This window comes from Nanorana parkeri, unplaced genomic scaffold (assembly GCF_000935625.1).
Source record: "Nanorana parkeri isolate BGI_ZX_2015 unplaced genomic scaffold, ASM93562v1 scaffold780, whole genome shotgun sequence".
In the NCBI taxonomy this organism is placed as follows: domain Eukaryota; kingdom Metazoa; phylum Chordata; class Amphibia; order Anura; family Dicroglossidae; genus Nanorana; species Nanorana parkeri.
The window spans coordinates 127,987-143,738 of record NW_017307048.1 but is presented as its reverse complement, the minus strand read 5'-3'; the positions used below and the strand labels follow the sequence as shown (position 1 = coordinate 143,738).

Sequence of the window (15,752 nt, the reverse complement as noted above, 5' to 3'; positions counted from 1 at the left end):
AATCACAGCACACAAAAACGTGCACAAGGGTGCAAGGTCCTTCCAAAGAAGGGACCTACTTCCCGACCACCCGGGGCGCAAGGCTCCTGACAGGGGTTGAGATACTTTGGACCACCAACCCGAAGGCCTATGATCCATTTCCTTTGGGGACCTGCCGAAACAGGTCCCCCACAGTACTTGGCAAGGGGGCTCTCCCGAAGAGAGACCCCCTTCCTGGGTGGGAGGAGACAGAGAACCCCCTACGAGGCACAGAATCTCCTCCCAGCGTCAGGAATAGGCCCCGAAGAAACCTGCACCTTTCGCATCTGTGGGTCAAATTTAAAAATAAAAAAGTGCCAAACGTGCATGGAATGCATAAATAAATCTAAAGTGCCAGTGCACCACGCTGACAGGCCTTAGGGGCCGGAGTGCAAAAATATTGCCCCGGACTAGCCATAAGGCCTGTCCAAGAGGCGTTGTGCAGAAAAAGCAATATGGTGTGTGACCGAGTGCTACAGTGAGTCATGTGGGGTCCCATACCCAAGTGACTTTCTGAGCACCCCTGGGACGCCACCCCCAGGGGGCACAACACCACGGGCTTCTGCCGCCCCCGAACCCTCGAGCCAGACCAAGCTGCGCATCTGTTCAGTCAGAAAGCCATGTACTGAGCGGTTCCCCTCTCACAGGAAGCCGCCCCACACGCTCTTTCACTCCAGCGAGTACTAAGTAACCATCCCCCGCAAGGACGGTTCTTTTCCCCACCGAAAACTGATAAGAACAGATACTACACTTGATCTTAGCCAAAAGGCCGAGAAGCTGCGTGCGATTAGTACGCAGCCCCTGTCCTTCTCTATGGGACTACTCGACCGTACGGCGCCCTATGCTCACCCGCCCTGCATGCCCGTGCGGGTGAGCGTACTCGTATGCTGACAGGATGGATCTTGTCTGCGTCCGAGCCAGGAAACACGCACCCGCACTTGAGGTGAGCGTAAGGCCTCATTCACACACAACGCAAGCAAAATTGTATATTGCATGAGTGCACTATTTGCATTCCCAGAATGCATCATTCCTAATAGACATTTTAATGAACTGTACGCATGTACGCGTAAACATGCACATAAAATACACAAAAATGCGCTGCCCGGGCGCATCTTGGTTCCATTCTGTTTTTGCGCATGTTTATGCTACGCAAATGTACGGCTCCATACGCGGCTATGTGTATGGAGCCATTTATTTGCATATGGTACAATACGCACGTATATGCGTGGCAGTGGGAATGAGGCCTAAGAGGGCGCATGGCTGCGTAGGCCCATAGAGAAGGACGGAGGCTGAGTACTAATAACACGCAGCACCTGTCCTTCCTGGGAGCAGCCCGATACGGCCCTGCATGCCGCACGGAGCTGTACGTCCCGGACGTTTCTAGTGTGAATGAGGGCCAAGACTGAAGCAAAATATGAAATGTTAGTTGTAGGCAGACAATGACCTGTAGGGGGGATCTCGCTCTCCATCACTTATAAGGGTTCTAAAGCCTCCCGTTTTGTTGCCTATATCTACTGCTGACAAGCAGTAGATATAGGCAAAAAGTTTTTTTTTTTTAAACCGCTTAAACAGTGGTTCAGACTAACCTCATTATCGCTGCGCGCTCCCGCGGCAAGAGTAGGGAACTGTTGGGCGCATGCACAGTTCGGATTCTCGGCCGGGAGACGAGCAGAGACGCAAGGTAAGTCTATGGACGGCGTGCACCCGCATGCAGACACCGCTGGATCGGAAGTGCCTGCAAGCAGAGAGGAGTCGGCGCTGGATCGGAGAGCCGCAGCAGCGCTGGAGGGACAGATGAAAACATCAGGAAAGAAGATCGGATTAAGAGGCATCATTTAAGGTAAGTGCTAACATTAACATGGAAAAAATGTATCCTTTAATGTCACTAAGTGATTGAATACTAAAAGAGCTGCGTGCCGTGTTTTTGGAATGTATTGCATTCTTCGTATACTCAGCAAAAACAATCACTGCTTGTAGTCAGCCGAGTTGTGTAGTCCCAGCAGGGCACAGACAAGCTGTATTTTATATACAGACTATTGTGACATCAGCCTTACCAGGTGTATGACCTCCACCTGACACACACGCAACAAAATGTTCATTCTATAGAATTTTATTCCTCAACATCTTTGGGTAATATGAACACTTGAACAGGACTAAAATCAAAACGGGCGGGAAACCATACACTGAAAAAGACGGAGCTCCTTGACTGGTGCACTACGATGAGGCGCAGGCGGTCACCAGACCTCATCTTGAAACCGTATTACTGGGCGGGCCTCAACGCATTGTCTTCACAGGACTTTTGAAGTTACTGGCTGCCTGAAGCTGAAGCTGGTATGCCATTGGGTGGATTTTGAAGCCATATAACCTAAAATAAGACATAAAAAAAACCAAAATGTTATAAAAACAGAACAAGCTTGTCTATAAACAACCACGGACATGCAATTTAGAATCATTTTCTTTGCACCCTTCTTGGAGTTCTGAGCACCAACACCACCAACTGTGTTGATGGGAAACAGAGGCTCTTTAACCTCCTTGGCGGTATTCCCGAGTGTAGCTCGGGGTTACTTCCCCATACCCTGAGCTACACTCGGGAATATCCCACAGTATTTACTTACCTTGTCCCTCGAGCCGTGCGGTGTCCACCGGCCGGCGCCGGCATCTGTCTTCCGGGTTCCGCCCCTTGCGAGTTGACGCGCCGCATGGGGGCAGAACTGGCGGGAAATTCGAAAAAAACCCGGAAGAAACGACAAAATAAAATAACGAAATAAATCCGAAAAAAAAATTGCGCCGAAAAAATAACGAAGCGCGAAATAATCATACCGCCAGGGAGGTTAAAGGAGAACTATGAGGTGAGTGCTTTTCACTCACCTCATAGTTCTAGCCGACCTGTGACAATGAGACTGTCACAGGTCGGCTCAGTAGATCGGGAGGTGAGCGAACACATACCGGTGTTCGCTCACTTCTCGATCCTGTCACGGCTCTCTGCTGTGACAGGGGAGGGGCTGGATTCCCCCTTCCCCCCTCCGATAGCGCTGACTGGCGGAACAGACGGGGGCGGGTACAGCTGGGCGGATCTCGACATCGATGTCGGGATCGGCTCCGGCGTCTCTCGTGGTATACTGAGCTTAGGGTGACGGGAGGACGCTAGTTTCTGTCCTCCCATTACCCTAAGGAGAACTATGGGGAAAAGCCTTGACCCCCATCGATCTCCTTTAACATCCAACTGCTGCACGGAAAGCTTTCAGATTGGGGCATAATCTGGTGTGGTTGGGAAGCGTGCATCCAGGAGGTAGGGGGCTGCACAGAAAATGAATCAAGGATTTATAAAAGGCGCCACATACACGGGACCTGTAGCATTCATTCATAGAAAGTACGGTTATCTTTTTATACAAACCTTCTTTCTCTTGACCATGCCGGGGCAGGAGAATCCCACAGACTTCTAAGGGGCTGCCTCCTGATACTGGAAGAGTTTGGTAGACAGCCCCATAGAACTCTATGAGGTTTTACTGCACAGGCTTATCTAGGCCAAAGATGATTTTGGGTGGAAGGGGGTGGGAGAGTATAGTTGAGATTGAGGTTGTGGGGTGAGAGGGAAACAAGGATACCTGTACTTTCTAAAAAGCAAAGTTCTCCTTTAACCACTTAATGACTGCGGTGTTACACCCCCTTCCTGGCCAGGCCATTTTTCAGCGATACCTATTGTATTGCAATGTTCTATTCAAGCCCATAAATTTAAATTAAAACTACTATTCCCTTAAAAAAAAAAAATCTTATACAAGACTGAATACTTACCTTTGTGGTGCAAGAGTTTGAGTTCAGTTAAAGCAATACGGCCTGTAGCAAAGTTTTTAGCATTGGACACGCCCAGGAGTGTTGAATGTCCGAGTCCCCTGCTGAGCACGGTGGTTCCTCCTGTCGGCTGCTATGTCACTGCAGGACACACAGTGATATAGGGGACGTAGGAAGAACCACTGTGTACAGCAGGGGACCAGGCCTCTGACGCACTAAGTGTATCAGATGTGAAAACGTGGCTGCAGATTGCGTTGCTTCATGACATTGGAATTCAGACAAGCCGCCAGCCGGAGGGGTAAGTATTTGCGGTCTTCAGATTTTTCTTGGGAAGCGATTGAGTTACTTTAACAGAAGATAGAACTTACAAATGCAAAGTCATATCACAAATACATGCCCCGTATACCAAAACACACACACTGTTAGAATGCCACAAACAGGAAGCTTTTGCCTATGTCAGCTTGAAACGTCCTTGCGCATAATACATTAAGCTGAGCACTCAGGAAGTGACAGAGATTCATCACTTCACAATTAATAATATATGAGCTCTGAAGATCAGCTAGTCGAAAAGTCTTGTAGCTTAACAACCTCCATCTAAAACCAGGTATTTCCCTCTGGAGTGATGGTGACCTGCCATGCTGTACATATCTCTGCAGTTTCATTAGCTGTAAAAAATAAGTCAAGGCAACTGGACGCGCTGTATATTTCTTGAAGACTTTTCACTGATCATCCAACCAGCTTTCTCCATTCAGAATGACTTGTACAAAAATTATCTGGGAATAAATATGGGGAATTCTGCTCCAATCAACATAAAAGAGGTGTAAAAGAGGCCATTTATGTGAAAATGGAGAAGCCAAGCTTGAATAGAGGACACACACACACACATATATTGTCTGCCACATACAATGCGGTTTTAACACCTCTCTCTGGGCAGGTTAATAACATCTGCTAGCTCCAATCATCTACACCTCACCTCCATGAGATGGCTCACCCCATGCTGGTTATGATAAACAGATTCTCATGGAGGTAAAGTGTTGGTGATTGGAGCTAGGAGGTGTTATTAACCTGACCAGAGAGGTGTTAAAACAGCATTTTATGTGGCAGACATTACATGTCTCACCCCTCCCCCACCACCTCTATTCTAGCTTGGCTTCTCAAATTTTCACATAAATGGCCTCTTTTATGTTGCTTGGAACAACATTCACCATATTTATTCCCAGGTAATTTTTTTACAAGTCATTCTGAATTGAGAAAGCTGGTCGGATGACCAAGAACATGTTTTCAAGAACAATACAGCCAGTTCAGTTGCTTTGACTTATTTTTTACAGATATACCATGACCTGGATGAATGAGAACCTTCACAGATATTTTGCAGTTTCACTATTAGCATATGACTGAAGCATGATTTGGATTTTGTGGACCTTTTCAACCCCATTACAGATCACACAGTCACATGCGACCTGGCAAATTCTTCACAATGGCATTCAACTTACCTAGGAACAAACTGATTGGCGGGTCTCTTGGGTCGATATTCTGGGTGAACCATAAAAAGCATATGAGGGAATCCAGTGCCAAAATATGCTCCATCTGTGTGATGATGGCGGGAAGACTTGGGCGTGTAAACGTCCATACATTTGGGGCAATACAGCTTTACCATAGCTTCACCGGGAATGTCGGAGAGACCTGAGGTGCAAGATGTGAGCAGAGTGTGTCAACGTGGAGTTCATCATCATGATTTCAAACAAAGCCATTTCAAAAAGCACCAAAAACTGCCCGAGGTATAAATGACAAAGATAAGACAGTAAAGTGACATTTCATAAATTACACACAAACAATAGTAAAAAAAAATAACAGCCTTGAAAGTGTCCACCTCTATGAGAAAGGGACGCTCCAAAGCGAAAAAGTCCACTTATGGACCACGGAAACATTGATCTACTGCTGACACGGGAGGGATGACATTGAGTGGAAAGGTTTCTTTATATACAATCTATACAACAAAGAACTAAATAGGAAGATGAGAAAAAAACAGGAAGTTACATTAGCGAAAAGGGGAACTCACCGATTGGCAGCATGGGCTGGTTCTCACAATAAACACGGGGACAATAGCCAAAGTCACCCTGCTGATATTTCTCCAACTGCAGGAACACAAGACAAGACATATAAGACATGACACAGTCCTTAGAGCAATTCCAGTCTCCAGACATTCCTAAATATTTGGCCACGGTGAGGAACTTCTCCACTGGGAATATTAACCCCCATCTCCTGGCCGGCTAATAGTTGTCACCAGGATGGGAAAACTCCCAGTGGGGACCTCTGTGCAGCTGACAATTTTAAAAGTTAAACGCTCCACTCACTTTGCAGAGATTTCTTGTTGTGGCACCAAGAAAAGGAGCAAGAGCAAAACTTCCTCAGACAGAGACCTTTCGACCGTAAGAAAGGCTGTAAAATAGGCGTTCCAAGACTTACCTTTGCCACAATAACTGGTGTCAGTCATGTGACCAAACCCTGGAGTACTGGGTCCAGCTTGGCACAATGTAAGTATACATATTTTATATCTGATAGGGCCACGGGAAACCTGTAAAACACTATAGTAGCTGATGCTTTTACATTGCTTTACAGTGATATTTTTAGGGTCCTGTACTGCTGCTGCGTTGGGCGACTACTGCTCTAAAATCAGAGGGAAAGGGGGGGTGAAACTAATAAGAAACTAATAAGAAACTAATAAGAAACTAATAAGAAACTAATAAGAAACTAATAAGAAACTAATAACAGAAAACGAAACGAACGTTCGAACTACCGCTACCGAATTTCGTCCGAATCCGAATTGACTTTCACACCCGAATCCCGAAAAACGAAATAACACAAATCCGAATTTAAAACGAAACTAAACAAATTTTTTGGCAGTGCACATGTCTACTCTGTACTGCGGGCCATTCAGGGGGCGTCTAGTGTCTTTATCAATGAATGCTCGGCATTCTCTGATTGGACAAGGGGCAGGGACATCATGGTTGCAAATGTTAGTAACCTTCCCAAAGAAGATCATCATTTACAAACCAAAAACAACTCTGCTACCAGGAGAACAAAATGACAAAAATTTTGTTTAGACTGCAGACATGTCATTGGACAGAGACATCTCCATTAGAAAAACAGAAGTCACACAGCAGAGTTTATTTTACATTCAGAGCCTTACATTGAAATGACATTCCAACGCAGGTGCAGATAGCGGGTGTTCTAGCAGCGCAGGATGGGGAAATAGACACGCTTAACATTGGGCCAGAGCAGCTCCGATGTAAGTCCTGTCTAGCAGCAGTCACCGGTCTTAAAGGAGAACTATGGGGTCAGTGTTTTTCCCCATAGTTCTCCTTAGGGTAACGGGAGGACACAACCTAGCGTCCTCCCGTTACCCTAAGCTCAGTATACCGCGAGCTGTAGCTCGCGGTATACTGAGCTTAGGGTAACGGGAGGACACAACCTAGCGTCCTCCCGTTACCCTAAGCTCAGTATACCGCGAGCTGTAGCTCGCGGTATACTGAGCTTAGGGTAACGGGAGGACACAACCTAGCGTCCTCCCGTTACCCTAAGCTCAGTATACCGCGAGCTGTAGCTCGCGGTATACTGAGCTTAGGGTAACGGGAGGACACAACCTAGCGTCCTCCCGTTACCCTAAGGAGAACTATGGGGAAAAACACTGACCCCATAGTTCTCCTTTAAGGTGACCATACACCTATCGATTATCGTTCGGAAATCGTCCACAAATGGACTTTCGTACGATAATCGGGTACTTGAATGTATTTTTAAGATTTATCTCCCGAGTTTAGTGTCACTTTAAGAAAGGTTCACATTCCACCTTACAAAGATACATTTCTCACCATTTGGGCGATGCCGCGGTTAGTCAGTATATAGCGAGAGTGGATGAGCCCATAAAGCATCTCTGCAGCTTGTTCGATGAGATCGCTCTGGTTGGGATTATCCTCCAGCTCCTCATCTGAAAAAGGACAAGACATGAACAAAATATATCATTTGGTTGAACCCGATGGACATGCGTCTTTTTACAGCCTGAATGACTATGTAACTATGAAAAAGAGTAACAACTGATGGCAACTATAACAATGGCCAAGGCAGACAATGAAACATGAATGCACCCAACAATCACAAGGTCAGGGACGTCATAGCAGATACAGCTACTGACTGGACTGGGACACCAACAGCATCACTACATGCATGACAAGTCTACAAAACTCGTGTGAATGTAACTTATGAAATAAAAACACTTTTCACAAAAGCATTAGTACAAAATGAGCTTCAAAGACAAGCTCACTTAAAGGAGATACATTCACCTTGCCCATGCAAAGGAATAATGACTGTGTCTTTGGAAAGGGCCTCCAATCCCACTACCCCCCATATACGCACCTTGATGGTCTCATTTCAGACCATGTTTCAGGTTACACCGATATTTATGATGTAACATGAAACATGGTCACATCCATAGACACCCCCCCCCCCCTTCTCCTGGCAGGGAGACACTGTTCTTCCTTCAGGAGGGGGGGCTACTTTTGTTCCCCATGGTCCCTGTGTGTGTTGTAAAGTAGTCACCGCTACAAGATCGCTCCCTTGATGGACTACAATCTCAATACAAAATTAACTAAACATGAGATTGTAGTCCATCACAGGAGTGAGCTTGTAGCGGTGACTACTTTACAACACACACAGGGACCATGACGAACACAAGTAGCCCCCCTCCAGAAGGAAGGACAGTGTCAGCACCAATTCAGAGATGATTGGAGGATCTACAGCCGAGTGATACACAAATAAGATACATTTCTGTTAATGGACTCAAATGTATTTTTAAGATTTTACTCCTGAGTTTAGTGTCACTTTAGTTCCCTCTTGGTCATAGCTATAATACCTCACCACTACTGAGGAGGACAGGGTGGGTCACACTAAACGTTTTGCATTACAGACTTCTAGGTGCCGGCCTTTCATGTCTATCCTACTTCATTCAGCCCAAGGGAAAACCCCGGAGTTCAGTGTCACTAAGTTTTTATTGGATGTTTATGATGTCTAATTAACAGACGTGAGGTCAGATATATAAGGTGGCCATACACTCTCAGATTTTCATTTGGCAATCGAACACGATTGTTGATTCCAGCGATAATTGATGGGGCACAAACAATTTTAATTACTGTACTTCTGGCCGAATTTCCTCAGTCAGGCTGGAAAACCTTTTTCAATCGTTCGGAGAAAAAAACCCCAAAAAAATGGATCAGTGGCGTTTCCGTAACAAAAAAAAAATAGCTACATGAACAGTGCACATATGAAAATCCGTTCTGGTCCATCAACAAACCTCGGTGAGATAGTATTGCTAACGAACGATTTTTTAAATCGACATTGGTCTGTGCATGATGGGGAAGTCGTGCGGCAATCAAACGGGGGATCTCGGCCTGCACGCAGGAAATCAAACGATAATCGCAGAGTGTGTGGCCAGCTTAACACAGTTTATATATCCAGCTTATAATAAGAACGAGCGGACTGACCAGGCTCCAGATCCAGAATCATGTCCAGCGCCTGTCTATAATGTGGAACCTGCTCATTCAGTCCAGTCAAGTTGAATTTATCTTGAATGTAATCTTCATCTACCTACAAAGAACAAAGACAAATGTTACATAAGTAGAGCTCACGCGTGTTCTATGGCAGCTCTGCGAATGGTGCGCAATACCAATCACGGGTTATCTGCTCAGCCCCCAATGCCTGGCACCATATGATGGGAGTGATGTCCAGTCTCTAGAGATGGGGGATACAGTGCTATGCCTTGCTACCACCCAGGGTGAGAAGGAAAGACAGCGGAATGGAAAAACACAAAGGGGGGAATTTATCAAAACTGGAACAAACAGAATCTGGAGCAGCTGTGTATGGCAACCAATCAGCTTCTCTCTTCAGTTTTCTCAGGTATGATTTGAAAATGAAAGAGAGACGCTGATTGGTTGCCGTGCACAGCTGCTCCAGATTCCGTTTGCTGCAGGTTTGATAAATTCCCCCCAAAGTGTATCTAAAAGCAAAAAACTTTTCTGTTTTAGTTTGTGACAACTATGAAACAGCCAGAGCAAAACAGGTTTTTTTCTTCGGGTCGCCCTCGTCAATAAATTATATATTGTAGACATGAAAAAGATTAAAAACTAGAACATGTTATAGACAGATTTAAAATCAATGGGGGGAATTTATCAAACCTGGAGCAGAAAAAATGTGGAGCAGTTGCCCAGGGCAACCAATCAGCTTCTCTCTTCAGTTTGTTCAGTTCAGATTTGAAAAGAGAAGCTGATTGGTTGACGTGTACAGCTGCTCCAGCTTTGATAAATTCCCCTCAATGTGTCTTAAATCATAAAGAGTGTCCTTCATGGCAGCCGGAATGTCTCTGGTAGGCCAACGGTACAAAACATGCCAACCAAAGCAATGCAAAAATCTTAGTCCAGTTGAACTGCAAGCTGAACAGCAGGAGGTCATGCAATGCTGGCTGATGAGCTGCCTCAACGCGTTTCACCTCAATTGGCTGCTTCAGGAGAGGGATGTTTGCCAAAAACTTGGTCATAGCTATAATACCTCACCAATATTATTATTACATAGGATTTATATAGCGCCAACATAAATATAGCGACATAAATACAGTGCAGAATAAACAGTACAGTAAAGATAACATGTGAAAACCTGTTTTCAAAGGATCCATCAATGAAGGAATACTAAACAATATTGTATGAACGTATGTTGGCTTTAATACTTAATTACGTTATTAGCTTCTAGTGACGCGGTTTGGTTTCAATGCAGTCGCATTACCATGCATGTTATGTTCATCTATTTTATTTACTATTATTACATATGCAAACTTTGCTCTTCTACATTTACTGTCCTTGCCCAAGCACTGACTTGGGGTGCCCCCCCATCATCCCCCTGTGGTGGAGGCCGGGGACTATAGGGATTCAATAAGCTAGCCACGTGGCGCTTTGTTTCGGGCCCCATAGGTGCTTTGTTTTCATCTATCCAGTACCCGGTGACTGCTCTGAGGTACCTCCACTATGCCGATGTTCTATCAAAGATTGTGACTGGGTTGGAATGTGTGACCGGTGACGTTGTCATACATTTTAACGTAATCACACCCACTTTTTTGGTGGTGGAATATGTGACCGGCAAAAGGTGAAGAATTCCAACACTTTCGGTCCTGAAATGTGACTGCGATCTGACATTCCACAAAGTCGGAGAGAAGTGACATTTCAGGACCGATGAGCTGTTCCAGGGCAGATCGGTTCTCCTACATATACGATCAGCGATGCCGATCTGCCCTGGAACAGCTGATCGGTCCTGAAATGTCACTTCTCTCCGACTTTGTGGAATGTCAGATCGCAGTCACAAAGTCACATTTCAGGACCGAAAGTGTTGGAATTCTTCACCTTTTGCCTGTCACCACCACCGCACCGTCCACCACCGAAAAAGTGGGTGTGATTACGTTAAAATGTATGACCACATCACAGGTCACACATTCCAACACGGTCACAATCTTTGCTAGAACACCGGGCAGAGCAGTCTACTTTTGGGAGGGATGGGGGAGTGGTCACAGGCGGCGGGTTCCACCCAGTTCACGCTGCAAGTGCATCGGAGGCCTGGTAGGTGGGTATTGACAAGCGGGTAGTGTGGAAGGATATTCCTTCCGACCATCGGTGCAATTCAGCTCTGCCCACCAACCAGGTGGGACGCTGACCGTGACCAGCATCAAGGTGCCGATTCACCCGTGATCTTTATTTTACTCACACGTTGGATGTCAGCCAGGGGGACCTGATTTAGCTCCCGGGATCGACTACAATCTCATGTTTAGGTTACTAATGTGTATTGAGCTTGTAGTCTATCCCGGGAATGAGCTTGGAATGGTGACTACTTTACAACACACACAGCGACCATGGGGAACAAAAGTAGCCACCCTCCAGAAGGAAGGACAGTGTCAGCACCAATTCAGAGATGATTTGAGGATCTACAGCCGAGTGATACACAAATAAGATACATTGTGGGTCATAGTTGAGGGACTGGAATGTATTTTAGGATTTATCTCCGGAGTTTAGTGTCACTTCAATGATCTGAGCGGTAGAGAAATGTCGGCTCGCTCACCTCACAGAAGAATTCGTTGCCTCTTAATCCACAGAACCAGCTGATCCAGGACACCTCCTCCGAGCTACTCATGGTGAAGGCTGCAGACCGATAAACAGTAAAGTCTGTTAGGTCGGGTACAACTAGAGGAGACAGGAAGACATTTGTTACAGCAGAGGGATTGGAGGGAGCCGGACAACGCCGGGTGACTCCCGCACGCCACCAGACAACGCCGGGTGATCCCCGCACGCCACCAGACAATTGCCGTGTGATCCCCGCACGCCACCAGACAATTGCCGTGTGATCCCCGCACGTCCAGACAATTCCCGGGTTATCCCCGCACACTACCAGACAATTCCCGGGTGATCCCCGCACACTACCAGACAACTCCCGGGTGATCCCCGCACACTACCAGACAATTCCCGGGTTATCCCCGCACACTACCAGACAATTCCCGGGTGATCCCCGCACACTACCAGACAACTCCCGGGTGATCCCCGCACACTACCAGACAATTCCCGGGTGATCCCCGCACACTACCAGACAACGCAGGGTGATTAGATGTGAATGGGCCCTAGAGGGTGAAAAAATTTAATACTTGACAATAACATTTTAGCAAAGGCAGCCAACCAGAGTCAGTGTGGTAAGCATAGACCTGGGGTGTGAAGTGTGGTCAGTGGGGTGTGAGGGAGCATAGACCTGGGGTTTGAAGTGTGGTCAGTAGGGTATGGATGAGCATAGATCTGGGGTGTGAAGTGTGGTCAGTGGAGTGTGTGGGAGCATAGACCTGGGGTACAGAGTGTAGTGAGTAGGGTATGGATGAGCATAGATTTGGGGTGGGTATGGATGAGCATAGATCTGGGGTACAGAGTGTAGTGAGTAGGGTATGGATGAGCATAGATTTGGGGTGGGTATGGATGAGCATAGATCTGGGGTACAGAGTGTAGTGAGTAGGGTATGGATGAGCATAGATTTGGGGTGTGTATTGTCGCCTGCTGGGTATGGATGAGCATAGATCTGGGGTGGGTATGGATGAGCATAGATCTGGGGTACAGAGTTTAGTGAGTAGGGTATGGATGAGCATAGATTTGGGGTGTGTATTGTCGCCTGCTGGGTATGGATGAGCATAGATCTGGGGTACAGAGTGTAGTGAGTAGGGTATGGATGAGCATAGATCTGGGGTCTGAGGGAGCATAGACCTGGGGTACAGAGTGTAGCGAGTAGGGTATGGATGAGCATAGATCTGGGGTGTGAGGGAGCATAGACCTGGGGTACAGAGTGTAGCGAGTAGGGTATGGATGAGCATAGATCTGGGGTGTGAGGGAGCATAGACCTGGGGTACAGAGTGTAGCGAGTAGGGTATGGATGAGCATAGATTTGGGGTGAGAAGTGTGGTCAGTGGAGTGTGAGGGAGCATAGACCTGGGATGTCGTTAGTAGGATGTGGATGAGTATTGACGCGGGGTAGGCAGTGCGGTCAGTGGGGGAGGAGAGGATATACCTAGGGTGCAGAGTGCGGGAGGAGAGGATATACCTAGGGTGCAGAGTGCGGTCAGTGAGGAGTGGATGAACATAGACCTGGAGTGCGGAGCGCGCTCAGTGAGGTGTGGGGTTCATAGCCCTGGTGGTGCGGAGTGTGGTCAGAGGGATGTGTGCGGAGTGTGGGTGAGCATAGCCCGGAACGGCAGGTCGGTGGCCTGGGATCGGGCAGCTCGGTCAGCGCTCACACCTGTTCTCTCCTCCCGTCTACACGGCGAATCTTCCCGGCTTCCACCCGCCGCTACACACTAGGCCCGGTCCCCTGTCACTGCGCAAGCGCGACCCGGAAGAGGCGGAGCGGGAGAGAGCCGCACGGAATGCTGGGAGCAATAGTTCTCAGTGTGGACGGACGCGCAGGCGCACTGACAGGTAAAAAAAAAAAAAAAACAGGAAAGGGTTAACTGAAAATACCGGCCAGTTTATTTGTTGCTGTCTGTGCACTATTGGGGAACTTTCTCAGAGACACACAAGACGTTGGCGAAAATCTCCCAAACTGTGGATAAATCCCCTCTTAGACAGCTGTCCAATTAAATAGAGGGTTACATTGGGGACGTAGGCATCCATGAAAACTTTATCAGGGGTCTACTCCAGGGCAAGGCATCCTCAGCACTCCAGCTGTGGTGAAACTACAAATCCCAAAATGCCTCTGCCTCTGGGAGTCATGACTGTGGTTGTCAGAGCCTTGCAATGCATCATGGGACCTGTAGTTCCACAACAGCTGGAGGTTGTCTACACTAATCTTTCCTACTCTATCCAAATGCCATGCTTTAGGGCCGTGGAAGGCTCCGGTGGGGAGATTCCTTCACTTGCTACCTGGTGAAAAGGTTGTGGCGGGTAAAATGTGCTTTTTTTACCCTCTGCCAGTGGACGCACGACAATTGCGAACAGACATCTGGGGAAAACATGCAGATCGCTTGCAGCTAATAATGCTGCATGAACTACTTTTCCGTGATTGGTGACTAAAACGGACACGTTTGCGTTCATTTACGCATCACTAGCTGTGAACGGGGCCTCCCCCCCCAATGCTTGGTTCACATCTGCGCATTCCAGGGAATGCACGTTTGCCGCACAGCCCCATTTATTTGAATAGGTTCATATCCGCGCTGTAAAAAGGCTTCTGCGTATTATCTTCTGCCGCGTCTGCACACACGGAAACGCAAGGGTAGAGCAGCGCGATTTGCCAGCTGCAATTGGCTAAATGAATGGCACCGCACGCGCGTTTCACATTTGTGCACAATTCCATAAACGCGCGACTATTGCGTACAAAAACGTACGACTCACAGCACGTTCTCAGAGTGATCAGCTGTGAACCAAGCCTCAGGGAAACGTACGGCAAGACTTTCAGGTGTTACTGGGGACTGACAACAGTCTCCTCCTCCTAGTAACCTGCTCCCCATTGGCTAAGGCTGGGTTCACACCTAGGCGTATCGAATATGCGCGTTTGTCGTGGTAAATGTGGTAAAAAAACGCGCGACAAACGTTTCCGAGGGCTACTTGGCTATATCCCAATGGAAACGCATAACAAAAACGCCCCAAAGAAGCTCCTGTACTTCTTTGGGCGTAGGGCGTTTTGTAGCGCGTTCATACGGCCTGTAATATGCCCAGGTGTGAACCATACCCATTGGAAATAATGGGATTTCGGTGTTTGAGCGTTTTGCAGAGCGTTCGCACGCGCAACAAAACGCCCAGGTGTGAACCAGGCCTAAAACAATAAGCCCCCAATTCACACCTAGGCGTTTTGTCGCGCACAAGCACACACGACAAAACGCCTGTCGCTGGAAACAGTTCCTGAGCTTCTGTGGGGTGTTGTGCAGCGCGTTTGGCTCCATAGGTTTCGATGGCAAAGCCTGAAAAACGCGCGAGCGCTTTGCACATTTCTATGCGCGTTTTTTACGTGTGTGTTTCCACATTGACTGAAATGTATTTGAAAACGCGCATATTCTTGTGCGCACGTCAAACAATGAGCGCGCAAAACACACTGTAAAAACACTGACGCCAAGGTGTGAATGCAGGCGGACGCCGAAGCCTGAAAATATGCGAGGAGAAAGCGCTTCAAAATCGTGCGAAGACGCTCGCGCTCGGGAGTCAACAGGGGGCTTATACCTCTAAAGTAAAAAATATGCACATGCAAATCTTAAATTACAAAAAACATTTATGAACGTGGATTACAAAAAGTTACCGAGCGTAAAAACAAAAACATTCCGGGACTACGAGGGAAGACGGCTCTGGCACGTAGGGGGTTAACCCCACCCAACCAGCTGATCAGGAATCGGATGGGAACCT

General features: G+C 47.3%; 1 protein-coding gene across 2 annotated transcripts; it reads right to left on the bottom strand.

The window, feature by feature from the left end:
* Window positions 1-2,110: 2,110 nt before the first annotated feature.
* CSNK2B (casein kinase 2 beta) lies at window positions 2,111-13,783 on the bottom strand. Of its 2 annotated transcripts, none has more exons than XM_018564780.1 (7): window positions 13,660-13,783; window positions 11,953-12,032; window positions 9,342-9,444; window positions 7,677-7,792; window positions 5,867-5,942; window positions 5,301-5,490; window positions 2,111-2,383 (listed from the first exon to the last, which is right to left on the bottom strand). In XM_018564780.1, the coding sequence occupies exons 2-7, from the start codon at window positions 12,022-12,024 to the stop codon at window positions 2,293-2,295; spliced, it is 648 nt and encodes a 215-aa protein (XP_018420282.1). In that variant the 5' UTR covers window positions 12,025-12,032; window positions 13,660-13,783; the 3' UTR covers window positions 2,111-2,292. The 2 variants fall into 2 exon arrangements, with proteins under 2 accessions (XP_018420282.1, XP_018420281.1); XM_018564779.1 differs by lacking the exon at window positions 13,660-13,783 and adding an exon at window positions 13,465-13,570.
* Between the last annotated feature and the right edge of the window lie 1,969 nt (window positions 13,784-15,752).

Bases quoted from the DNA above. Each gene is read 5' to 3' on its own strand.
- CSNK2B (XM_018564779.1), bottom strand. From the start codon at position 13,504: ATGTTCATCCACTCCTCACTGACCGCACTCTGCACCCTAG. The intron at 12,033-13,464 runs GTATATCCTCTC...ATCGGTCTGCAG, and splicing joins GACCGCACTCTGCACCCTAG to CCTTCACCATGAGTAGCTCG. The intron at 5,943-7,676 runs GTGAGAAATGTA...GTGTTCCTGCAG, and splicing joins ACCGCGGCATCGCCCAAATG to TTGGAGAAATATCAGCAGGG.